General features: G+C 50.1%; 11 protein-coding genes across 11 annotated transcripts; 6 read left to right on the top strand and 5 right to left on the bottom strand.

Annotated features, from left to right (window-relative positions):
• Positions 1-39: 39 nt before the first annotated feature.
• Positions 40-986, top strand: EURHEDRAFT_377204 (putative mitochondrial genome maintenance protein Mgm101; the record flags this gene model as incomplete). Its single annotated transcript, XM_040778940.1, has 2 exons — positions 40-668; positions 719-986. 2 exons carry the CDS (start codon positions 40-42, stop codon positions 984-986), a joined length of 897 nt encoding a protein of 298 aa, XP_040639315.1.
• A 986-nt stretch (positions 987-1,972) lies between these two features.
• On the bottom strand, positions 1,973-4,792 carry EURHEDRAFT_536528 (serine/threonine protein kinase; the record flags this gene model as incomplete). The annotated part of the gene is made up of 3 exons (XM_040787335.1): positions 4,360-4,792; positions 3,637-4,263; positions 1,973-3,586 (listed from the first exon to the last, which is right to left on the bottom strand). Coding segments are annotated over exons 1-3 (2,403 nt in total), but the record flags the coding sequence as incomplete, so codon positions are not given.
• EURHEDRAFT_411904 (phytanoyl-CoA dioxygenase family protein) lies at positions 4,676-6,054 on the bottom strand. Its single transcript, XM_040781767.1, has one exon. The coding sequence runs from the start codon at positions 6,024-6,026 to the stop codon at positions 4,815-4,817; it is 1,212 nt and encodes a 403-aa protein (XP_040639313.1). The 5' UTR covers positions 6,027-6,054; the 3' UTR covers positions 4,676-4,814.
• Positions 6,055-6,540: 486 nt separating this feature from the next.
• Positions 6,541-9,091, bottom strand: EURHEDRAFT_411903 (uncharacterized protein). The gene is made up of 4 exons (XM_040781766.1): positions 8,653-9,091; positions 8,255-8,573; positions 7,594-8,206; positions 6,541-7,547 (listed from the first exon to the last, which is right to left on the bottom strand). Exons 1-4 carry the CDS (start codon positions 8,748-8,750, stop codon positions 6,703-6,705), a joined length of 1,875 nt encoding a protein of 624 aa, XP_040639312.1. The 5' UTR covers positions 8,751-9,091; the 3' UTR covers positions 6,541-6,702.
• On the top strand, positions 8,752-9,141 carry EURHEDRAFT_47860 (uncharacterized protein). Its single transcript, XM_040785457.1, has one exon. The coding sequence runs from the start codon at positions 8,855-8,857 to the stop codon at positions 9,053-9,055; it is 201 nt and encodes a 66-aa protein (XP_040639311.1). The 5' UTR covers positions 8,752-8,854; the 3' UTR covers positions 9,056-9,141.
• Positions 9,142-10,674: 1,533 nt separating this feature from the next.
• On the top strand, positions 10,675-11,618 carry EURHEDRAFT_454874 (RING-H2 finger protein; the record flags this gene model as incomplete). Its single annotated transcript, XM_040784233.1, has 2 exons — positions 10,675-11,204; positions 11,258-11,618. 2 exons carry the CDS (start codon positions 10,675-10,677, stop codon positions 11,616-11,618), a joined length of 891 nt encoding a protein of 296 aa, XP_040639310.1.
• A 1,362-nt stretch (positions 11,619-12,980) lies between these two features.
• EURHEDRAFT_411900 (aspartate aminotransferase) lies at positions 12,981-14,549 on the top strand. The gene is made up of 3 exons (XM_040781765.1): positions 12,981-13,259; positions 13,324-14,301; positions 14,393-14,549. The coding sequence occupies exons 1-3, from the start codon at positions 13,080-13,082 to the stop codon at positions 14,486-14,488; spliced, it is 1,254 nt and encodes a 417-aa protein (XP_040639309.1). The 5' UTR covers positions 12,981-13,079; the 3' UTR covers positions 14,489-14,549.
• On the bottom strand, positions 14,412-15,946 carry EURHEDRAFT_411899 (putative SNARE protein (Ufe1)). Its single transcript, XM_040781764.1, has 3 exons — positions 15,783-15,946; positions 14,948-15,726; positions 14,412-14,858 (listed from the first exon to the last, which is right to left on the bottom strand). Exons 1-3 carry the CDS (start codon positions 15,912-15,914, stop codon positions 14,618-14,620), a joined length of 1,152 nt encoding a protein of 383 aa, XP_040639308.1. The 5' UTR covers positions 15,915-15,946; the 3' UTR covers positions 14,412-14,617.
• Positions 15,947-17,836: 1,890 nt separating this feature from the next.
• On the bottom strand, positions 17,837-18,490 carry EURHEDRAFT_47680 (uncharacterized protein). The gene has a single exon (XM_040785428.1). It carries the CDS (start codon positions 18,465-18,467, stop codon positions 17,919-17,921), a length of 549 nt encoding a protein of 182 aa, XP_040639307.1. The 5' UTR covers positions 18,468-18,490; the 3' UTR covers positions 17,837-17,918.
• Positions 18,491-19,390: 900 nt separating this feature from the next.
• EURHEDRAFT_411896 (uncharacterized protein) lies at positions 19,391-20,073 on the top strand. Its single transcript, XM_040781763.1, has 3 exons — positions 19,391-19,665; positions 19,718-19,782; positions 19,834-20,073. The coding sequence occupies exons 1-3, from the start codon at positions 19,525-19,527 to the stop codon at positions 19,877-19,879; spliced, it is 252 nt and encodes an 83-aa protein (XP_040639306.1). The 5' UTR covers positions 19,391-19,524; the 3' UTR covers positions 19,880-20,073.
• A 1,458-nt stretch (positions 20,074-21,531) lies between these two features.
• Positions 21,532-23,147, top strand: EURHEDRAFT_377195 (cytochrome P450; the record flags this gene model as incomplete). The annotated part of the gene is made up of 2 exons (XM_040778939.1): positions 21,532-21,933; positions 21,987-23,147. 2 exons carry the CDS (start codon positions 21,532-21,534, stop codon positions 23,145-23,147), a joined length of 1,563 nt encoding a protein of 520 aa, XP_040639305.1.
• Between the last annotated feature and the right edge of the window lie 607 nt (positions 23,148-23,754).

The raw sequence follows: 23,754 nt of genomic DNA, 5'->3' as shown, positions 1-23,754 counted from the left end.
TTCATAGCAACCACGCCTTCTCTCCTCAACGCTCACACCATGCCGGTTTCCCAGATCACTCGCTCCCTGCGGGCATCAGGAACCCTGAGATCGCTCAGACACACCCAAACTCTCGCCTGGAGTTCTCGTACCGTGTACCCAACCAGCTACGCGCCGCCGATCACCCTCACCCGCACGATAACCACCTCCTCACCTCTCAAACAACAATCCGCTACACCCCCTTCTACCTCCTCTACCTCAGGGATCCCCGCCTCCAAATCTACCACATCCTCAGGATCGACCTCAGGAACCCCAGCAGACCGCGCCTCCCGCGTCATCGCCCCAACACCCAACCAGCAAACTACGCCTAACATCTCCAAAACTGGTCTCTCAGACAAACCACTGGAGCTGGAAACTACGCCCGAGGAAAAGATTGACTGGACGCGCTCGTTCCACGGGCTGAGTGCAGCCCCGTTCCCCAAAGAAGCGGCGGATGTTTTGCTCGCGCCTACGGACCCCGAGGAGGTTGAGATCAAGCCTGATGGAATTTTGTATCTGCCGGAGATTAAGTACAGACGGATTTTAAATAAGGCGTTTGGACCTGGTGGATGGGGGCTGGTTCCTAGAAGTGAGAGCATTGTTACGCCCAAGACGGTGACGAGGGAGTATGCTTTGGTTTGTAATGGACGGTATGATTTTAAGTCATGTTTTTCAGGTTGATGGTTGCTAATGTTAGCAGTCTCGTCTCTGTCGCCCGTGGTGAACAGGATTACTTCTCGCCCGACGGAATTCCCACCGCGACAGAGGGATGCCGCTCGAACGCGCTGGTGCGGTGCTGCAAGGATCTGGGAATTGCGAGCGAACTCTGGGACCCCCGCTGGATTCGCAAGTTCAAGGCGGCGCACAGCAGGGAAGTGTGGGTGGAGCATGTGGTGAACAAGAGGAAGTCAAAGATCTGGACTCGCAAGGATGACCCAGTGGGGTATCCGTGGAAGGAAACTAAATAAACTCTTTAAGGGGATCTGCTTTGCTACAGGGCTGGCTTAAGTACGATATGATTGCTATGAGGTAAAAATGGTTGATGATTGTATTATAGTAATAGATGGTTCTTAACTCCTATGAATGAATGTATCCTCCGGGTATCCGTCGTTATCTAGTTTACAGTATCCATCACAAATCGCCTCATAAATAAACCAAAATAAAAGAACAATCACCGCGGCCCTCGGGGCTTCCCAATACCCTGCTCCACAGAACCAGCCCGAGACCCATTCGAGTTTCCAGCCGGCGAAGGAGGCAACGGTGAAACTGGTTCAAACTCATGTCCAGACTCGTTATTTGAATAGTCCAGCCCAGCTGGCAACTCAAGCAGCTCTTCTAATTGCCGCCCTTGTTCCTGTTGGTGACTGCACCCTTTTTGTCCCTGGGCGGGTCCGCCGAAAACTTCATAGTACGCCGGGGCACCACTGTCACCTTGGCCGTTCTCCCGATACGACTGGTACCGCATTTCCGGGTGCGAGTAGGGATAGTAATGACTTCTTCCCTGCAAAGCTGGTCCTGAATGCTCAGGCGGCATCGGCACCAAACCAACTTGCATTCCTTCAACACCCGCACCAGGATACGCCTGATAACTAAACGGCCGGTACCTGCCCTGATACGGCGACTTCTCCTCATTCTCATTACCATTCTCCTCACTCGGACCCGTACTCCTACTCGACGACCTCCTTAACACAACCCCCTGCACAGGCGTCCTAGTACCATCTCGCATGCCCGCATCCATTCCCGCACCCCCATGGCGCATCCGCTCTGGCGACGTAGCAGGCGTCTGATACAAATCATCGTGAAACTCAGAAACATTCCCCGGCGTCGTCGTCACCGGTCTCCTGCCTGTGTTTGCGCTCGATGTATTCTGGCGCGAGGGTAGGCTGCGGCGGTGGAAGAGGCCTGAGGATGCGATGGAGTTTGTGGATATGGGAGATTGTTCCCTATCCCTATCATATCCAGTTGTTCTTGCTCCCGTTGGGGGGTTGGCGCTGTGGGGCACCATGAGGTGCGCTGTAGACTGGCCTTGTTCTTGCGTTGCGCGGATTTGGGCGTTTGTGCTGGTGTCTGAGGCGCGTTTGTTGGCTTTTTCGGTGTCGTTGTCATCGTTGGTGGGTGGGAGAGGTTGTTGGTCGTCTCCTGGGTAAATTGTGGCATCATCACCGGGGCCGCGGATGTGGAGTTTTTTCATAGCCAGAACCAGAGCGCACATGAACTTTGAGCGTCGCGAAGCGCGGACACTCTCGTTGGCCCAGTTTGATTTATGCCGAATGTCAACTCGCAATTGCAGTCTGTCTGTATCATCACCGACACCCAGGACTTCAAGCTCAACATCAGGCTGGAAGTCTCGACAGTTATCCTTGCTCCAGACGAAAGCCTCCATTTCGCCTCGCAAGGACTGGATGTCATTGAAGGTAGTGTTAAAGTTAACACTAATGGTAAGTTGCTCGTGCATAGCGTCTGCGCGGGTGATATTATCGATCCAGAGGGTGTTTAGGGTTGCGTTTGATGTCTGTGTGATACGGTGGTCTGAGATGCAGTGGAAAACCGTAAAAAGCAAGGAAATTCGTTCGACCATGTACGGCCGACCGTTGATATCGACCCGATCACCGATATCAAAGGGGTGCTTGACGAATAGGAAGATACATGAGCCTAGGACTTCCTGGGCGGTCGTTGAGAAGACGAAACTAAGTGATAGGAGCGAGGTTGCTCCTGCTGCAATAACCGTTCCGAAGCCAGATGTCACGAAGGAGACAAAGACGAGAACACCCACTATCCCAGCGACAGTGAGGAGTAGGTTATCCAGAACCTGAATAGCCTGATCGACATCATGCAGACTATGATGCAGAGCTCTCCGCATCCGCCCTATCTCTGTAACACCCAGGATAATCTCATCAAGGCTGATATCCCCATTCTCATCACGGTCCAGTAACTGAAACGCCTCTTCGGCTTCGCCTTCCCGTTCAGACCCAAGTACCTCGGCGATATCTTCAGGGAACAGAGCCTCCCGCCCTTCAATAACAAACGACATCCAAATCCGTCTTCCAAGGGCCTCAGAAGACCTTTTCCTCTCCAAAGCTTGTGTCACAATCGAATGCGCTGCCGTGGGATTGAACACATGCTTCCCCGTAATTTCCTGCGCAAAATTTCCAAACGCCTCGGTAACCTGGTCAGCAAACCGGTTGACATTCTGGCCCACGTTCCGGATGACACCAGCTCTCCCTCGCAGAAACGAACTATTCGAGGACGCAGTGCCCCCAGCAGCTGCAAGCATAGAATCACAGATTAACACGTCCTCATCGTAAAACTCCTTGCAGTACATCGGGAACATAGTCCGCGAAGCTTCGTACAGAGTACTTAGCAGTCGGACATGTTGTTTAGACTTTCTGATCCTGCTGTCGAATTGTTTCCGGTGATAGTTTATCGAGATAAGCAAAATCATCGTCTTCTCCGCTAGGAAGATGAGACTGCAAACAAAAAGCGCTAAGAGGATATTCTTCACCGACTTCTCCCAGGATTTAGGGTTTGTATCGCCATGCGCTATTCGCTCAGGGTTATGCGCCATTATCTGTCAAATCAGTCAGCCTCCACCAACCCCTATACTTATTGAAAACATACCGGGAAAAAAGTAACCAGCGAAACCCCCGTCCACCCCACCAACGAAATCGGAATCTCTAAAGCCCTGAGCACAAGCCCATATCTCCTACCCCCGGGACTAACAACCCCCCACAAACTCTGAAAAATGTATGGCAGCCCCCTCGCCAATATCTTACACACCCACAAACTCAACCAGATAACCTCAATCCACGCAAAAAACCAATACAATGTGACACCACCGATAGTCGCGTAGCGAGCTGCCGTTGCACCGACGATGATGGGTATTGCGATTAGGATCGCGAGCGGTGTTATGTAGGCGATGTAGCGTGTTATGATGGAGGAGTTTATGAGAAATTTGTAGAGGCGACGGAGGCGGGTTAGACTTTTGTTTCCGTCTGGAGGGTGTTCTGTGCGGTTGTCGCTAGGTTTGTAGTTGTAGTTGGGGTTGGGCTTGTTGGTGTGGGTGCTGTGTGTTCTGTGGGATTTGGATTTCCGGCGTCGGCCTGTTGAGGATGCGTCGCAGTCTGGGACGAGGTGTGTTTTTTCACTGCCTTCTTCGTTGTGTATTGCGCTGTTGTATCTGAAAAATGAGAGAGAGTCGCTTTTGCTGTGTGCGTCTGTTCTATCTTGGTCATGGTTCTGCTGGTCCTCATTTTGCTGATTATGCTGGTTGTGTTGGTGAAGTCCATGTCCATGTCCATGTTGATCGTGATCGTGATCGTGATCGTGTTCATGTTCGTGAACATCCTCCTCGTCCAGTGGAATATTAATAGTAACATCATTGGCTATCATCGATTCATCCTCCGCTGGCGTCTCGGGAATCTGGTGGAAGCGATGCGAGATGAGGCGCTTCTGTGCGAGGCCGGGACGGGTCATGTTCGTAGCATAAGATCGCTGTATAGGCATATGGGATGTATTGTTTTACTCTTGTCGGGGTATTTTTAGGAAGAAGGGACATGGGAGTGGGAAAGTCGTTATTATGAAGGGGTGTTTGGGGTATGTTACCGCGCGACGGGGAATGCTAATGCTGCATTCCAGAGCTTATATTGACGCTGTGGTTGGGATAAGTAACAACGTCAGTCATTCTGCAGTAATTCCCTTTTCCCTTTCAGGTGGAAAGGGATGACAGGTGATGTCGCATGTTCGTTTTATTCGAAAATTCCCTTCCGCTGGCTAGCCCTAAATCAATCACATAGACACTACTTAGAATCCTCCTTCATCTTCAACAATTCCTTAACCACATCCTCCCCAGTCCACCCTCCCTCCAACCCTCTGATCACAATATCCTGCTCACTCTCCGGCGCCATTCCACTCGGTGCAGGCGGCCTCTTATCTAAATTCGTCGGAAATGGATACGCCTCCGCAATCGCCTTGACCAACAACCTCAGCTCCTCATCTACCCCTCCAGCCTCTTTAAACTTCTTCGTCAGACCCTCCCAGCAACTCCGTATAACAGGGACCGTTTCAACGGTCTCCATCGGCTTCCCAAATGCAGAGCTAACCTGCAACAGATTCGCCTTGCGGTGGAACGCACTCTCAGCAGGTAACTCATTCGCACCTGCTGCATGGAATAAGCCAGGATTGAAGAAAACACCGTCACCTAGTGCAAGCGGTAACGCAACATATTTCTCCTGGAAAAACTCCCGAAACTCCTCCTTCCTCCACGCAAGATACCCAATTTCGTATCCCTGGCTAAATGGCAAGAACCTCGTCGGCCCACTCTCAACGGGCATATCGCTATGCGCAACTGCACCCTGCAGCGTCAAGTACTGACTTGCCAAATGCAAGCCCCTCGGAAACCGCTCGCAAGCACCTAGATCCTGGAAACCGAGATGATAGTCCCGGTGACTATCCTGTGCTTTCCCACCTGGTTTCACGATATTGCATTGCGCTGTGACGCGGTACCCGGGACCGAGCCATGCCTCGCTGACAGATTCTAGCCAGGGATTCGCATAGTAGTGAAGGAACGAGTCAGGATCGTCCAGGGCATGCTTCCCGAATGAGTTCCAAATGCGATCATTTTTCCCCGATGCCGCGAAATGATCGCCTTTGGGCTTGGTGGGGTCGTTGTTCTCATGGGTTATTATGCGCTTGAACGATTCATTCGTTGCGGTGAGGGTTTGTTCGTATTTGGCTGGATCGTACATGCCCTTCAAGACAAAGACGCCCGGGCCCGTGGAGAGGATATCGTACCATTCATCCTGGAGGGCGGATGTGGTTGATGGGTTTGCTGGGTCGAATTTGGTAATCTCATAGATGGGGATGCGATGCGTGATGGAGGATGCCAGTGGATAATCTGCTGGGTCGGTGGTGCGGGAGCAGACTTGCTGGAAGTCGGATAGTTTTGATGACTCTGTGTTGAAGAGTCTGGTGTTCTTGGTGGCACGTTTGGTTCCGTTCGTGTTGGTCATGTTGTCTGATTTTTTTTTTTTTTTTTTGGTGGAAGGTAGGTGAAGGCGACAGGGTTGACGGAATATATATACCGTGGGCCAAAGTAAAAAGAATTCCGACTTAACCGGAAACCTATATCCGAGTGTGTTGGAGAAGAAAGTCAGGTAACTTTTCGCACAATGTATACCGAGGATTTTCATATGTTCATCCGAGATTGCTTGCTGGTATTCACTTGGTGATGTTTGATAGTGCGGAGTACTCCTGCACCGGGGTGTAAAAACTAGAAACGCGTCTCTCAGTGTCATGTCTCCACCACGCATAACTTCTTCATCTGACAGTGTTGAGACTTGACTACGAGATACTGCTGCCACATATAAATGCATTTTATAAGCGAAGAACCAGGAGGGTTCTACGTTGTGGTGATATTTGCATTCCGGCGTACGGGCAAGTCGAAAGTCGCGAATAGAAGCTGCTAGTACATGTCGCATACTGGAATGATTCTGCGTATGATAGTGCTCTGTATGGTCTAGCAAGCAAGCAGTGATGACTACAAAGCACGAAGAATGTCAACCTGTCCACAGTCCAAACGACCAAGTCTATTAACTATACTAATCATTACACTATACAAGTCCATGTATCCATCGTAAAGAACGACAAACCGTACCCAAACCGTAATAACACTAACCAGGAAAAGAATCATGCATTCATAACAACAGAAGGATCGGAAATCAAAGCCGGATCATCTGCCAAAAGCGTCGGATCAACTCGATTCGACTCGGTGAGGATGTGCAGGTTTTCCGACAGAGTTTCCACCAGTGAGCTCGGCCGTCCGGCCACAGTAAACAGCACTTTGAGTAAGACTCGCTGACCGTGTTTCTCATCAGGAATCTTCACCGTCTCGTGTCGCGTATGTGTCAAAAGAACTCGTACCAGAGACCGAATGTAGACATCAGTCGAATCATCCTGAAGCACGTCCAGACCATCAATCACGCAAACCAAAAGTGGAGGCGCAAGAGACAACAGGCAGTCAATCAGAGATAACACCTCCTTCCAGCATCCGAGGGTGTCATTCAGGAACCGGAATCGCTCGCAGTTGAGATGACAAGCTACATTGCTGTCCACCACCGGCGGTAAGCAATCGACCAGCTGACGGATCAGACTGTAAGCGAGGGCGAGCAAGCCTTGTTCGAACGGCATCACATTTTGTCGGGTCTCAAGTGGTAAGGTGCAAAAGTGCGAAATCAGCGGTAGTTTTTCCTCACGGGCATAAAAGACGTAGCAGGCGGAAATCAAAGCAACAGGACTGGGAAAGGCGGTAGTCGGGGAGCCTCCTATGGCCAGCACTTGCGAATTGGAGCCCGCACCCCACTGGCTCAAAGATGACAAGACGTTGGCTTCCGTCACGACTTGGACATCGGGTTCGAAGTGGGCGATCTGGTCGTCATTATCAAAGTAATTCTGCAAATGTGCGGATGCGTATTGGAATTCGACTCGAGTGTATTTGCGCCGGGAACCGTAGGACCAATCGAATCGAGATGTAGCTGGTAAATTAGCAGGTCAATTCTTCAAGGACGTAGCAAAACATACCTAGGTCTTGTGAAGGGGTAGTAGTCAAACAAGCAATGCCACTTTTCTGTTCACAGACTGGATGCAACTGACCGTTGGCCGCACCGAGCCACTTGCACAGGAGAAACTCTCGATCCTCTCTCATGCGGCTCCGTTGAGCGTCATCGTCCTGCAAATCCCAAATCAAATGACGAATGATGGTGTTCTGAGCGGCGACGTGACGGTCCTTTCCCTGCAGGCCGACCTGGCGGATGCGAGCTTCCTCCCATAGATACGAGGCATTAGCTTGCATGGTTCGACGTTTCTTTGCACATCCCCGGTCCTCCAGGCTCAATCCATCGGTGAATTCACGCATAATATCAAGTCCCCGGGAGCGAACGGTGCAGACGAGATTTTCGAGATGGGCGTAGGGCTCGTGATTGGGGCTTTTCAGCAAGCGGCACTTGGCCCGTCGCACATACCAATCCATAAACTCGGCCAGCAGAAAGAAAACGAGAGAGTAGAATCGGACGACTCGGGATGTCATATTTTCGACGGCATCGGAGGGGTTCTTTCCGGGTAGACAGATGGATTCATTGACCTTGACCAGGGCTTTCAACAGACCGTCGATGACCTTGGGATAGTTTGCAGATGCCTTGACGGTTTAGCAAAGTGAGCGGTGCGCCTGAGTCAGGTTACCCACCTTGAAGACCGACTGCAAAACACCGTAAAAGAGAGACGCATAGCATTCGTGATCGGGGAGGACGGTGAGCAGGGCGGAATGAGAGTCCATGGTAGCCAGGAACCGGTCACAGAGCTTCATGGCAGTGCTGAAGAAGTGTTTCTGGGGACTGGCAATCCAAGTGGATTGGATGCTACGGACACGGGCAATGACATCGCGGGGATTCTGAGGGTGCGGGAAGAAGTCGGTCTGGTCGTGGGGCGCCGCGAGATTGTCCTGAAACGCCTTCCAGGAGAGGATGAGTTCATTGTATTCGATGTCCAAGTCAGCGGTAGCTGGGCTGATGATAATTGCTTGGTTAATCCCGGTCATGGTGGTGGTCATTGGCTGCAGAAACGCGATCTGACAGACTGACTTACCGGACTGGTTTCGAATCAAACCGCTTACCCCAGACGGCTCGATCTCTCTCGTCTAGAGCGCGCCTATGAGCAGATAAGGCGGACGAGGGAGAGACCATCTTTATATATTTTTTATTTTTTTAGTGGGCGATGGTGTTATGGAGAATCAAAATGGCAGTGAATATGGTGAAGCGAGTGATGAGGAGTGAACGAGGGAATTGCCATGCCGGTGACTCTAGACAAGGAAAGAGAGACCATCACTGACTGCCCATATTCTGTATGTTGTTTTCGTAGTTCCTCGTTCCTCCCTATTGCACTCCTTTCATATCACGGATTGTTCCTTCTGGTCTTCTCTGTTGTATTCTCTGTTCAATTCTTTTCCAATTTTCTTCCCCCCTCAGAGCCTCGGCCTTGCCCGCGGTAAACTCTCCGCAGTTTTCGGCCCAATCAACGGCCCGGTTACGGCGGAGCCCTGGACCGATGGATGGTCGAGACCCCGGTTGAGGGCGGGGATTTGGCTTGTTATTGGTCGAGCAAGCGAGAAGCAACCAATTAGGAAAGCCATATATTTAGCCACGGCGTCGGCAGATTTATTCACCGGTTGAGTTATAGACGGGTATAGGGTGCAGAATAGACTGCTGTATGCATGGCAGAGTACTTCGTCAGAGTACTTTGTACAAATGTTGATATCAAACCGTACCACACCGTTGACGCACGCCCAATCCTGGAACGCGGGATTACACCGACGCGTCACCGGTTACAGGCCCTTTCTTACGGAGTACAGAGTAATACTACTCGTGATATTAGACTAAAGGAAGTCAATTGCCGATTTACAGCGTATGTACCCCGTACTGGATGATATGATATCACTGGCAAAACAGGTTGTCAATGTTCCACCCCGCCTGCCAAGCCGTGAGATTCCGGGGTTATGCGCATAATCCGATTTTACTAGAGGGATACCGATTGAACTCTGCACAGTACAGGGTACTGTTTACACTGCAAGGATATACTTTTTTTATGCTTCTTTCCATGTCATAGAGTCTGACTACTTTGTATAAGTAGTCTTTACATACAGTCTTCATCCGCAAATGGAAAATGCAGATAAGGATGATCCCTCCGGAATCGGATCGAGCGGAGGAGGCCCGAGTCAGATGTCCTTGTATCACTTACTGTCTCGTGTTGTTACTCTATGGAGGCTATAAGTCAAAGTACAAGTACAAGTAAATTAGTCTGCTTATGCTCTGTACAGAGCAAGTACAGAGTACATAGGGTACACTTAGGATACAAGTACAAGTACATGAAGCACAGAGTATCCGAACTGGATCTCCGCAATGATCAGCGCTGACTAAACCAAATGAACTCTCCCAACCCCCCTCAACTTTTCCCATTCTCTTTCTTCGTTTGACTTTTTATCTTCCCTTATTCTTGTGTCATCCGGGGTCATTCGCCATCTCCTTTTTGTCCCCGATTGTTGATATAACGCTTCATGGGGCTGGCTCCCATTTACCTTTCATCCAGTCTCTCCGCCGCTGCCGCCGCCCTACGGTCGCCTCGGATTCCCTCGGTTCATCTCACGAGTCTCCCTGGCCTTGTACTTCTCGCAGCAATTGAACTCTCGTGAACTCATCTTGGGCCTTGATAAGCCACAACCGCTGACCGCAGCATCCACGTCAACCCGATTCGGACGGCCCAATTCATTCGCCCGTATCCGATTCTGCGTTGTTAGATGTCAGACGTGCCGGTCGCATCCATCCACCTATAGCAGCATCGGCTTTCGCTCTGCTGTCGGTTACTATACAACTACTTATATATTGCCGCTGCGGATATCGACGTGCTGGGCGCGTACGCATTTATATAGTTGAATCTTCCTTCGCGCGGTCTCTATATTTGACATCGGTCTTCCGGAAGTGCCATGATGAATTCTCCACCTATTGGTAGCTCTAGTGATGGGGGGGATCAAAGTGATTCATCGGGCGGGAGTCCCAATACGGGTTGGTGCAGTCTTGGACACAAACAGAATCAATATGTTAACCCATGATAGCGATGATCATTCTATATAGTATCACCGGTATCATCACCGTCCTCTTCCTCGCCATCATCATTACTGGTGCCATCCGTGCTCATCGTCATCCCGAACGATATGGCCCCAGATACGCCATCGGACGAAGGAGTCGTCAAAGTCGGGCACGAGGTATAGCCAGGGCCATGTTGGAGACCATACCCATCGTTAAGTTTGGCGACGAACTTCAAGACAAACCCGATCCGGCCAAAGATGATGTGGAGATGGGAATTCCGGAGTCTGGAGCAGAAACCCCTGCCGATGGGCAAAACAAGGAGACAACCCCGGCTCGTGACACCGTCCAACCTGCGTCACCCGATGAAGTTCCGTCGAAAGATGAGAAACGATCGAGTGCGACGCCGTCCACCCCTGACGCCGGTAACTTTTCATGTCCAATCTGTACGGATGACTTTGTCAAGGGGCAGGATTTGCGGGTTCTTCCCTGCAACCACAAGTTCCATCCCGAGTGTATCGATCCATGGTTGGTGAATGTGTCTGGAACGTGTCCATTGTGGTATGTCTCTTCTATTATAGGACGTATATGAAATGTGTAGCTAACGACCGTAGTCGCATTGACCTCAACCCTCCCAAAGAAGAACAGGAGGAGGAGGAGGAGCAGCAGCAGCAGCAGCAGCAAGGCAACGACAGTCACCCTCCGACACGCGATCCAACACTGGAACGCCAAAGCCGTCAACGACGTCTCACCGGCTACTTCTCAAGCACGTTGAACGCACGCCGCATGCGGGAGGCAACGGTGGAGGAACGGCTGGCTGCCCTTCGGACCGTACGCGAAGAGGCCAGGACCAACGGGGAGACTGAAGATGCCGACGAGCAACGACACCAGAATCGACTGTCGACCCGACTCCGCGAGCGCTTCCGGATAAGGACTCGTCCGCACGGTGACGCACAGCCTGAGCCTCTACAGTGATGGATATGTATGTATATTGCATGATTTCTGGTATATGATTAATGATGGATTGTATGATTGATTGGTTTTGGCGTTGCCTGGCGTCCTGGACGAAAACGCTTGTATATATCATGTTGGAATACGACTATGACATTTACGTATCCTGCAAACCCATCTTCTATAAATAGGCTAATGCCTTCTTGGCTCATTTGGTCTCTGGTGCGCCGGGGCATCAAACCAAGCTGTCCTAGTCCAGTATATATCTGCCGCCGTTAACTTCGTACTACAGTTGACTCCCGCATGGCCTGCGAAGGGGGTGGCATCGGGAACCCAGCGTCAAGCGGGAGTGGGATACTCGTTTCAAGTTCCCGGATCTCCTCGGGCGTCAACCTAATAATAGGCACCGTCACACTGGACTGCAAATGATTAATGATCAACCCTCCGCTGTCCAACAAGCGGAAAGACACGACGCTTTATGCAAGAGATACGACAGACACTACACCACCATTAGTTAGCGCCAAAAACAAAACCCGGTAGGTTCCTGCGGGCTTACATCCACCCTCCAAGCCATCGTTCAGATAATCATTGGTAATTATTCGCCCTATCTAGTAAGTCTATCCCATATCCATATCCACCGTCACGATGCAACTCACGTAAAATCTCCCCCAAGCGCAGCATGCCTATCCAAACAAACGCCTCATCCTTGGCGCCATCACCCCCCGACACAGGGCGAGGCTTTGCCAGACAATGGGCGATAGCAGCCGGCTAGGCTTAGCCGAGGGATGTTATCGGGTCAGGTCAGGGACAATCAGGTACAGTGTAGTATGTAGAATGATATTGTCGATTATTTTTGGGTTGTAATCTACATTTATACAGTACATCGACACTCACATTCTTGTGCTGTACTGTGCATGTACATAGCCAGTGTATGCACGTGCTTTTGATGGAGCGTTCTCGACGCGAGGAGACCAAGACGGTCGGATAAAGTCCGTGGCAAATTGACAAAAGACCGGTTTCTGTTGGCCAACAAAATGCGGGATTTATGCGGAGATATTGGAGTAGATAATGCGGAGTATAAGGCAGAGAATGGAGTATCGATACCCAGGGGTAGAATGGCAGAAATTATAGGAGAGGATAGGAATACAGCAGCAGTATTATGGAATCATAAGATACAGGGAAGGACATGTGAACCGACATCCTCGGTCCTGGCCCTGGTCCTGACTAACACATATAAATACTTAATATCGCGATGCCTGTAACATGGAACATGCCATTCACCACTGTATAAAATCGTGTAATATATTCCATCGGTGAACTCTTTGAGGCAATTCCCGTCGTGTGACTCCTCATTAACATTCCCCCATACATATATCAGTCACCATGCCGTCCACCTTTCCAACTTCCGCCGCTCCATCCGCCGCTCCATCCTCCTCTACTCGGTCTACTCCCTCCCAACGACTCGCTAATCTCTCCTCACACATCATGGCTCCTTCAACTCCGTCTGTGTTCTCTTCGTCACTCATCGCTGCTGCTCCGCCTGACCCGCTCTTCGGTCTGGCGCAGGATTTCAAGCGCGATCCGTCCGATAAAAAGGTCGACCTGGTTATCGGTGCCTACAGAGATGACGATGCGAAGCCGTGGGTTTTGCCTTCTGTGCAGAAGGTACTCCTCCAATAGCCTGGTTTTGAGAATTTAGATGACATACTAATGCGAAAAAAATAAAAAGGTCCGCAACGACATCCACGAAATCCCCACCCTCAACGAATACCTCCCCATTAAAGGCCTCGCCCCTCTCACCACCGCCGCCGCATCCCTCCTCATGGGTCCCTCCTCCCCAGCAATCACCCAGTCCCGCGTCAGCACTGTGCAAACCATTTCCGGCACCGGCGCCGTCCACCTAGGCGGTCTCTTCCTTTCCCGTTTCCACCCCTCCAACCCGAAACCAGCCATCTACCTCTCCAACCCGACCTGGGCGAACCACCACCAGATCTTCTCGAATGTCGGGCTTTCGCTGGCTCAGTACCCGTATTTCTCGGCGAAGACAAAGGGATTGGACTTTGAGGGGATGGTGGATGCGTTGAGGGCGGCGCCAGCGGGGTCGATTGTGTTGTTGCATCCGTGTGCGCATAACCCCACAGGTGTTGATCCGACGCAGGAGCAGTGGAAGCAGATTGCGCTTTTGATGCGTGAGAAAAATCACTTCCCGTTCTTTGACTGTGCGTACCAGGGCTTCGCGTCGGGGGATCTTGTCCGTGACTCGTGGGCGATTCGGTACTTTATCGAGCACGGCTTCGAGCTGTGCATTGCGCAGTCGTTTGCGAAGAACTTTGGTCTGTATGGTCAGCGTACCGGTGCTTTCCATTTCGTCTCCGCGCCGGGCCCCGATGCTGCTAAGGCTACTGAGAACATCGCCACCCAGCTCGCCGTTCTGCAGCGCTCGGAGATCTCGAACCCGCCTGCGTACGGTGCGCAAATCGCCAGTCGCATCCTGAACGATCCTCAGCTATTCGCTTCGTGGGAGGAGGATTTGCGCACGATGAGCGGTCGTATCCAAGCGATGCGAACGGGCCTGCGCGATCGTCTCGAGGCCAAGGGTACACCCGGGTCGTGGGAGCATATCACGAACCAGATCGGGATGTTCAGTTTCACCGGTCTGAGCGAGCAGCAGGTTAAGCTGTTGCGCGAAAAGTATCATATTTACATGGTAAGTTTTCCTCTTTTTGACTTATTGCATGGCTCCACTGTTACTTGCATGATCTGCATGACAACTGTACTACGGCTAACCATTTATCCAGACTAAAAACGGCCGTATCTCCATGGCGGGTCTGAACTCGCATAACCTGGATTACTTTGCCGATTCGGTTGATGCTGTAGTACGAGAGACTTCATAGCTTCCCTTTCCTGCGTTCTTGTTCTTTTCAGTTAAGCATTAGGATGACTAGTCTACCGGACAATAATCATAATGACCGTAATCACCTCCACTTGAATATCCTCACCCATCCTCATCCTAGACAACCAGTCTAGAAAATTAAATCCCAAACAACCAACCACGTACACAACCCCACTGTCCCCCAAAACACCGCCTGCGCCGTACTTCGCTGCTCAGTCGCACGCTTCAACTCCTTATTTCCCTCCCCGATATTCGTCGTTGTATTACTCGCGTCCGTAATAAGCTGGCCAATGTAGTCTTCTTGCGTGGCCAAATGCCCGACGAGGGTTTGTTGCAGGGAAGCGATTTCGAGGAGGGATTTCTCCGCATTTCTACCCGTCCGCATTGATTAGTACCTGTAGATCCGACGAGTTGAGGAATTTATGGGGAGTGAGTGAGGGGGAGGGGAAAGGAAACGCACTGCACTTTATCAAGCGTATCCTCATAATACCGTAACATGGTATCATTCTCCTCCGCGAACAACTGCAGCTGTTCGGGGGATAGTTCCGCTTCGATCGCAGCGACTTCGTTCTCGCTAATCGCAGCCGAATCATGCGTATCCAAAGCAACACCACCACCAAACTCCCCAATTGCACCCTCCCCCCTCGTCTGCGCCTTCACCGGCGTCCCCGTCCCCGCACCTCCAACAGCAGCTTTATAAAGCACACTCTTCTCCCTCTCCCTAACCCTCTCAATCCTCCGTTCAACCATACCCCTCTGCACGACTACAACATCCTCCAACCCTCTCCTCAGAAACCACAGTACACCCTCCCTAACAACACGCACATATCTCACAACCTCCTCTTCCCGCCGCTGTTCAACAGACTTGTCTTCTTCATTCTTATCACCGCCACTCGCCCATCGGAAGAGGATGTTTGTAGAACCGTATTTCTTGCGCAGTAGTGTAGACTCTGTTTCCTGGCGGAGCGACTCGGCGGAGGACAGGTTTGTTATAGAGGATGAGAGGTCGCGAAGGAGGAGCGAGGTTGAGGTGTCGATTTCGTCGCGTTGGGGATCTGTTAGGGTTCCTTGTGCTTGTTTTTCTTGTCCGTTTTGTTGTAGTTGGGATTGGGAGTGTTTCGAGACGGAGGAGGTGCGGCGGAGTTGTTGGCGCTGCGATGGTGGCGGCGCACTCGTTGTTGTTAGGTAGGAGTGGCGGATCGATTGGAGATAGCGGAGAAGGGAGGCGATATGAGAGTTCTATTGCTTGTTAGCTTTGCTGTTATCGTAGCTCCGTTTGGTTTGAGGGGACGGACGATGCGGTATGCTTCCTTGAGGAATTCATCGGCGGTTTCGAGGGATGGGGGGCGGGATGTTGATTGTGGGATGGTCTTGGATGAGTTTCTTTCCGTTAGCAGGGTATTTATGGTTGGTGTGAGGTCAGTCATGGTGGTCAATGTATGGTCAATGGAGGTTGGTGGTGATGTAGATGTGTTGCTGTCAACATCGGAACGTCCGTCATGCGCGGTGGGTCTACCTCGGCTGCCGAACTTTTGGTGCCCTACCATATTCCGACTACGAAAGAACAGCATAAACATGTTGAGGTGCAGACATATGTTCTTCAGCCATAATATATACAAATAGACTACATTTTACTATGCCGCGGCACAAGAGCAAAACAGTCAAGTTCAGCTAAATAGATGACATGGTCCAACAGGAATGTCGGCTCTAGATCCTTCTGACCTGCAATTGCATGGTCGGTAACTCGGTATGTACTCTCGTTTATTGAAGCCCTCGGCAGCATGACTTAAAATTGCTCAAAGTCAAAGGCGCGCCCTTTCTATCAATCCAAGACTCTGGGTATTCCTGCGGCAAATGATGGACACTGCAATCGCAGACTCATTGTTGCTGTCGGAGAGACCACCGTCATCCGATGGTATTGTACCTTGATTCTTGCAATATTGACTTGCTGCGGTAGGGATAATCCAGACAGATAAACTAGCAAAGTTATTATTTATCGTCTGAAGTTAGGTATGTATACTGGCTTGTGTTTCAATCCTGGATGGCCGTGCTTTCTACCACAATAATGAAAATGACGACAACAGCTCTATTAACTACAATTCCTGCTATCACATTCTGGATCTGAGCCACATTCTTCAAAAAGTGTGCAAGAGCATCTCGGGCTCTACAGCCATGGCCGATTGGGACTCGGGGGTTACCTTCGGAGTGCTTGCTGTGGAGTATCTGTGAAATGGAGAAACAAGCCAGCAACAGCATCTTCCAACCATCTCACTGATATTGAGATAGGTACCTTGTTCTCCAAACGTTTTTGTATCGCAATGCTGGTGGCAGCATTTGCCGGGACATGGAGAATCGTGCTCGGTGTCAGAAGATAAAACAACATCGTCAAACGCCCAGGATAGCGGTATATGGTGACTTTTGCTCAGAAGGACCAGTGGTATGGAGGCCATGGATACAGAGGAAGGAGAGGATGAGGATAGAACGATTGGGTATGCTGCATGCTACTGAAGCCTGAAGTGCGATCAGAAATGTCTTTAAAGAAGAGAGAAGGATACGAAAGGATGTATAGACGATGGTCCAGATGCGTTGAGTGAAAAAGAAAAAAAGACGATAAATAGAGAAAGAAGAAAGGAACGGAAAGGATGCCAGGAAACCATCCGCATATAGAGGAGAAACTAGCACTCTACAGTGACAGAAACAGAACACTTCTAATTGGTTCCATCAAACCGGCCATTCGAAGGAAGCTGTAGTCGTGTTGGTCAACAATATGTAGTATTATAGTACTGTAAAAAAGAATTGCAATAAGTTACTAGAAGCATCCTACGGAATTGGGAGTGGTAACATACTATAAGCTACAGAGGACCAGAGACAGTGGTTGTCTTGTATGATGCTACAGGACTATCAGAGAAACGAACAATCAGTAAGCCACCATAGACACCCCTTTTACTCCCTTTAATTAGATGTTCTTCGTTCCTCGATTATCGTTGCTTCATTTCAACTTGGTCTTACCATCACCTCTCCTCTCACTCAAGTAGATCAAGCTCATTCAAGGAGATCAACCCCAGATATACGCTCCATCAAGCCGGTCCTCGTATTGTGACCTGGAAAAAAGATCATCAGATTTATAGGGATAACCTTCCTCTTCACTATTTTGCGAAGTAACATCCCTACCAGTGCGCCTCTGCATATGAGCACAACAACTACATATACCAGTGCAATGACCTCGGTTCCATTGACGGTTTGTCTCGGGCTTTCCCACAGTATCTCTACGAATTGGTCCACAGCAGCCTTCTCGCTGAGCACAGTCATCACGCCACTATTGACAAAGATACTAGTCTGGATCCGCTCTCCATGACTTGGCGGCTTTGTTGAGAGTTCCTGCTGGTATTGCACTTTCACGTTGCCTGATACAGCGGTTAACACTCCAGTATTTATTGCTTAGGTCCTAGAGTTCCTTTTCGTATGCAGTGAGCCGGGATGTCTTTGTGGCTCTCATTCGTACTGTCCCCAAGCAGTGTTAGCGACTTCTGTAAGGCCTTCATCCCCCCTGGGCATATATTTCGCGTTGGGCAACCCGGTGCCTTCCAATATCGAACACAGTAATCTACTGGCCCATTCAAGTCTCTTTTCTGGCTGGAATCAAACCCGTTGCTAAATATGAGCCAGCGCACGAGTTGCGCAAGCTGAGCGTACATCGGGTCTTCCAGTCGGGACTCCAATAGCTTCATGCCAACATCGTTGCAAAAGGCCATTTTCGGCACCAAGAGGAGAATTTTGACCTTGTCGGTGGAGGATGACCAGTCTGAGAATAGGAAGCTGGTCAACTCGAGAGGATCCTTGATGTGTTTAATTCCCTTGAGCCAGCCTTCGAACGTCCGCAGCGGCCGTTTATCATTCTTTGTTGGACACCGGAACATAGTGAGCAGATCTTCCAGCGTTGATAGTGTCTGGGTTTGTTTTCTTCTGAGGCACTGGAACATCGTTATTCTGGGTCTATGTCGAGTGGGTTTGTGCTGAGAATTAGAGATGAATTTATTCTGACTAATACATATTAGGCATCGCTTCCGACCCTCGTTGTCTTCTATGTCTACAATTCTGGTAGTATGCGAGTAATGAGTCGTATTAGGTTGAGTGACATTGCAGGCTGCGATTTTCAAGTGCGTGATGTCTAATTTGATTCGGTATTTATTGTTGTTTTCGCTATGTACTTTCCAACGTGCTCTGTAAAGGGACATACACACTCAATCATAGCTGGTAAGTAAAGCAGAGATGCTTTACTCGCGTTCGTGTGAAAACCTCGAGATCTTGTCGTCCTCAATGAGTCTTTGGCCTTTTTTAGGCTGAATTGAACAACTTATCTCTTTGTCCGCGATGACTTCGGATTGCATATAGTAGAGTCTCTAACAAACTGTCGGAACAAGTTGATAGGTAGCTATCTATAGAGGCAAACATAACAACAATATAAGCTCGATGAGATTACGACTAGAAAGTGAATGGCCCTGGCTTTTCTCCGAACTTGAACCTTGTCAGTGAATCACAGCGATGTGGTATTTGACTAGTTTGCTGTGCTTCTGCGGTATAAATTCTGCTAGCGTTCTATAGTCATACCATCGTGTTCGTATAGTTGGTTGGCACGGAATGCCAAGGAGGCTTATCCTCGCCCTACAGGGCTGAAGATCTACAGACTTGTATTCTGTAGAATATTCAACGGTGTTCACACCCATGACTGCTCCATAGAATGTACTCTGTAAATAAACACACCACGTTTACGGCCAACAATAGTCCAAAGGTAAATGCTCTAAAAATACACGACGAGTGAGACACCGCCTCGGCTGTCCACGATAACCGTTACGGAAATCCTCATCTCCAGGCGGGTCACGCGTCCAGGCAACATTATTAGCCAGCCTGATACCCCTTTGGGCTTAGATCTGCGTGTCTCCTGGAATCTATTAAAGCTTCGCTTTCTCTTCGTTTTCTTCTTTTTCATTCATCCCAAACTTCTTCTCTTGACTACTCTTCCATACCAATCTCAGCAAAATGTTCAACTTCTCTCTCTTCAAGTCCTCCAAGGAGGAAACCCCCGCCGCCACGTGGAACCCCAACACTCTTACCATGGAACAGCCCTCGAGTCCCGAGGCTCCTCATGCCCAGCAGCAGCAGGTTGTTACTGAGCAGCCGGTATGTCCCTTTGCTTAGGATATATATGCGTGACAGTACTAATAAACAACAGTCTACTCAGGAACCGATGCAGATGGGCCTCCGCGGTGGTAACGGTGGTGGTATCTGCTGCGGAATGTACGCTCCCTTTCTTCCTTTTATTGATTCTAATATGCTAATTATATGTAGCTGCGCCGGTCTTGCTTGCTTCGAGTGCTGCGAAATCTGCTGCTAAACACGTCGGTTCGTCCCGATAATGGAATAATGGATAATGGATATGAGAGCGGGACAAATGGTTGGCGGGAATCGCTGAATCGGTTCGCGTCGCATACTACTACGGAGGAGGGAATACGTTGTATTATACCCCGGTCTATTGTGATAGATCTATTACGATAATAATGGACTCTTAAGGATGTTATTGATTGCGGTCGTAATCTCGTATGCGATTTAGTGTATTCCTGCAGTGGCAGTGCTACGAAGTAATACTAAGCAGACCTAGAATATCCTGTCGAGTCAGTATAAATATACCTTGGGCGTGAAGCCGGTGGCATCCGGACAGAGTGCTTGATGGAGTGCAAAGTACGGGTAGGATACTGCAAGCATCGCCAAGACATGCCGGTCCGCCAGTCCAGGCTCTGTACAGTCACCGTGATTACATCTGTCACACCCCGGGTCCAACAACATCTGCAACACCCCGCTTGTTTGTGCCCCAGTACCACCCTCATCGATCGCAGGTATCGCATCCACCGCGCGATCCAGGCCCCAATCCATCCACCCGCCCATCCTGCAAGTAACGATCGGGATAATAAAGGATATGCATCGCTGATCCGGTTATGTTGAGAATAGACCGTCATCGTTGACGTGCATTGTCTAAAGCAGGTTTGTCGGCACGGAGAACGCCATAAGTGCAGCGTTTGATCGACACGTCGACAAGTAAGCAACGGATATCTCCGAATGGAGGCTCTAGATGGTCATGGTCACCGGTGTGTATCAGCGTCGACGGGTCCCATTTGGTTGCTTCTTTGGTGGTGTTCTGCTTTTGGCGTGTAGTTTTACGTGCGGTTTGCGTGCAAACAGAAAACGGTGGCTCCGTGTGGTTACATACAATGGAGGTTGGTGATTCCGACAGGCTTGTCAATAAAATCTGTAGCTGGATTAACCATTTCTTTTCTTTTTCTATCATTCTCACCCAGGCGGTTGGTACTGGTACGACATGCCGATGGTAGTCATTCTTTCTGATGCCTTCACTCTCACAAGGTATGAAAAGGATAGTATGGAGTACAAGTAGTACTTCGTAGAGATCTCTTGAAACAGATGAGCCCCATATATTGCCCCCACGGCGTGCGAGAACTTCTCTGGCTGGGCAATGCAAATAAACAGACAGCCGAAGCGGGTGAGACCTGGTACCGTGACTGGTCCGTGCATGTGAAGCATGAACTCTACCGAGATTAGTGATCAGGGCATAAATTATGCAGACTGTAATTGTAGCTGTATTGCCGAACAAATACAAGTACAGTGTGTTGTCAAATACAGAATGCTGCATTGGTTGATAGTAGAGAGTAATGTAAGGTCATTGTACAGTGACATCTGATATCATTGTGCACTGTATTTGCCCGGTACTCTGCACAGGCATAACCTGCCTGCACAACTGCATAACTCAGTCATCGGTCACTCCGAGAAGATCAAACAGACCATTCACGCCTCGGGCGATTCGGAGTCAGTCATTATCATTGGTAGATACTATGTGTTTTATTCTCCTCCAGGCACAATGATGTCGTTCTCCACTCTGATTCCCTCGGTCTCCTCGGCCCATGCATATCAATATAAATACTTGCTTCCTGCCCCTTTCTTCTCATGATACCATTCCACTGGGTTAGGCATTCAGTCATGTCTACCGTTATTCTACCTATTGCAGTCGCTGCGCTTGTCCTACGGCTACTCTACTCCCTCGTCCAATCCATCCACCATGCCTACAAGGCTCGTCAACTGGGCTGCGGCCCCGTCCCTCACTACCCCAGCAAAGATCCGCTAGGGATCTACAACCTCTTCGACACCATTGAAGCCGACAAGCAGAAGCTCGTGCCCGTTCTGACAGAGCGTCGACTTGAAGCTGTCTGCGATCGTGAACACCGCTATGTGAAAACCTTCCGGTTCCGCCAAATGGGCCGGGAAACCATCACCACCATTGACCCCGAGAACATCAAGGCCGTGCTGGCGACACAGTTCAAGGATTTTGAACTGGGCGTACCACGTCAGAGGAGCCTGCATCCATTGCTCGGAACCGGGATTGTGAGTTTATACGCGGCAAGGTGCTTATGTTTAGACACTGACCGATGAAACAGTTTACGGCTGACGGGGAAGCTTGGACGAGATCGAGAGGTTTGCTGCGACCCCAGTTTACGCGGGATCAGATTAGTCAACTGGATTTGGAGGAAAGTCATGTTCAGAATGCGATGAAGGCTCTTACGGTTGATGAGGAGAGTGGCTGGACTCGCGACACTGATATCCAGACCATCTTCTTCCGTCTTACTATCGACTCGGCCACGGAATTCCTGTTTGGTGAGAGTGTCGACAGCCAGATGGCAGCTGTGATGAACAATGTGGATGACCAGTTTGCGTACTACTTCGACAAGTCGCAGTGGTTCTGTGCGCAGCGGGCCCGGTTTGAGAAATTGCACTTCCTGGTCGACAACAAAGAATCCAAGCGCGCAGCCCAGCAAGTCCACGCCTTTGTCGACCGTTTCGTCCATTCTGCTCTGGATATCGTGCAGCGCGAAAAGAATGGCGGTCTCGACGAAGAAAAGAATGGCAGCTCCTACGTCTTCCTGCACGCTCTAGCCTCGACCACTCAGGACCCTATCGAACTCCGCTCCCAACTCCTCAACATCCTCCTCGCCGGCCGTGACACTACCGCCTCCCTCCTCAGCTGGTGCACCCTCCTTCTGGCCCGTCACCCATCCGTATTCAAGAAACTCCGCCAAACCATTATCGACACCTTCGGCACCTACAACTGCCCGCAACCCATCACCTTCTCCGGCCTCAAATCCTGCCAGTACCTCCAACACTTCCTCAACGAAACCCTCCGTCTCTACCCCGTCGTCCCCTTAAACCGTCGCACCGCTGTCCGCGACACCACCATCCCCCGCGGCGGCGGTCCCGACGGCATGCAACCTGTGTACGTGCGCAAGGGCGAGGCTGTCGGCTACAACGTGCACCTTCTGCACCGACGAAAGGACATTTGGGGCCCTGATGCAGAGGAGTTCCGGCCTGAGCGATGGTTGGAGAAGAAGCCCGGTTGGGACTATGTTCCGTTCAACGGTGGACCAAGAATCTGCATCGGACAGCAGTTTGCATTGACGGAGGCTGGGTATGTGATTGTGAGGTTGTTGCAGAGGTTCGATGCGATTGAGGATGTTTATCCTCAGAAGGGGGTGAGGTATGGGTTGACGTTGACGAGTTGCCCGGCTGATCCGGTTACGGTACGGTTGCATGAGGCTGCATGATTTGTTTGTCAATTACATTCACATGAGTATGAATTATGATATATCAAAATTGTATAGCAACAAAATCAGAATCAACGAGGACACTTGAGCATGGTGATCTCGTCGCGAATAGACATTGACACGGGACAGTTTATAAGACAGCCCGGGGTTTACATCAATTAAACGACCATGCAATTTTAGAGATCTAATATCATAGCCACGACATACCATTTACGGTTAAGACGGAGCATGGACCAACCATCCACCCGACTCGATAAGAACAACCCACTCAACTCAACAACACCATCAACCACAACCACCACCATCTTCTTTCCCACAATAGTATTCGAGAATAGAATCTCACCTTCTACTCTGTACTCAAATAAATAGCTTTCCAACCCAGATTTAGCTATTCTCCACCCTGAGCGGGACGCTGAAACCCGACGTTGTTTCATCTTAATCGACCACTTTATACCCGTGTTTGCTCTTTGCTTTCCAGCTATTTGGATGAGACTGCGATGATGACAGGATCGTTCTCTGTTCACGATTGATTACTTTTGGCTCACAAGGCAGCCGTGTCTTAACTCTACCCTGGTTATTCAGTAAGGAGTACTTTTGGAACTACGAT

Source organism: Aspergillus ruber, assembly GCF_000600275.1.
Source record: "Aspergillus ruber CBS 135680 unplaced genomic scaffold scaffold00011, whole genome shotgun sequence".
Taxonomy (NCBI): Eukaryota; Fungi; Ascomycota; class Eurotiomycetes; order Eurotiales; family Aspergillaceae; genus Aspergillus; species Aspergillus ruber.
This window is presented reverse-complemented; position numbering and strand designations above follow the sequence as displayed.

Excerpts from the sequence above, each read along its gene's own strand:
- EURHEDRAFT_411899 (XM_040781764.1), bottom strand. The coding sequence starts at position 15,914 with ATGACTGACCTCACACCAACCATAAATACCCTGCTAACGGAAAGAAAC. Across the intron at positions 15,727-15,782 it reads TCAAGGAAGCATACCGCATC|AACTCTCATATCGCCTCCCT; the intron begins GTCCGTCCCCTC and ends AACAAGCAATAG. Across the intron at positions 14,859-14,947 it reads GATACGCTTGATAAAGTGCA|AAATGCGGAGAAATCCCTCC; the intron begins GTGCGTTTCCTT and ends GCGGACGGGTAG.
- EURHEDRAFT_411896 (XM_040781763.1), top strand. The coding sequence starts at position 19,525 with ATGTTCAACTTCTCTCTCTTCAAGTCCTCCAAGGAGGAAACCCCCGCC. Across the intron at positions 19,666-19,717 it reads AGGTTGTTACTGAGCAGCCG|TCTACTCAGGAACCGATGCA; the intron begins GTATGTCCCTTT and ends AATAAACAACAG. Across the intron at positions 19,783-19,833 it reads GGTGGTATCTGCTGCGGAAT|CTGCGCCGGTCTTGCTTGCT; the intron begins GTACGCTCCCTT and ends AATTATATGTAG.
- EURHEDRAFT_411904 (XM_040781767.1), bottom strand. The coding sequence starts at position 6,026 with ATGACCAACACGAACGGAACCAAACGTGCCACCAAGAACACCAGACTC.
- EURHEDRAFT_411903 (XM_040781766.1), bottom strand. The coding sequence starts at position 8,750 with ATGGTCTCTCCCTCGTCCGCCTTATCTGCTCATAGGCGCGCTCTAGAC. Across the intron at positions 8,574-8,652 it reads TTTGATTCGAAACCAGTCCG|CCCAGCTACCGCTGACTTGG; the intron begins GTAAGTCAGTCT and ends AATTATCATCAG. Across the intron at positions 7,548-7,593 it reads TACCCCTTCACAAGACCTAG|CTACATCTCGATTCGATTGG; the intron begins GTATGTTTTGCT and ends CTAATTTACCAG.
- EURHEDRAFT_47860 (XM_040785457.1), top strand. The coding sequence starts at position 8,855 with ATGCCGGTGACTCTAGACAAGGAAAGAGAGACCATCACTGACTGCCCA.
- EURHEDRAFT_411900 (XM_040781765.1), top strand. The coding sequence starts at position 13,080 with ATGGCTCCTTCAACTCCGTCTGTGTTCTCTTCGTCACTCATCGCTGCT. Across the intron at positions 13,260-13,323 it reads TTTTGCCTTCTGTGCAGAAG|GTCCGCAACGACATCCACGA; the intron begins GTACTCCTCCAA and ends AAAAATAAAAAG. Across the intron at positions 14,302-14,392 it reads AAAAGTATCATATTTACATG|ACTAAAAACGGCCGTATCTC; the intron begins GTAAGTTTTCCT and ends CCATTTATCCAG.
- EURHEDRAFT_47680 (XM_040785428.1), bottom strand. The coding sequence starts at position 18,467 with ATGTTCCAGTGCCTCAGAAGAAAACAAACCCAGACACTATCAACGCTG.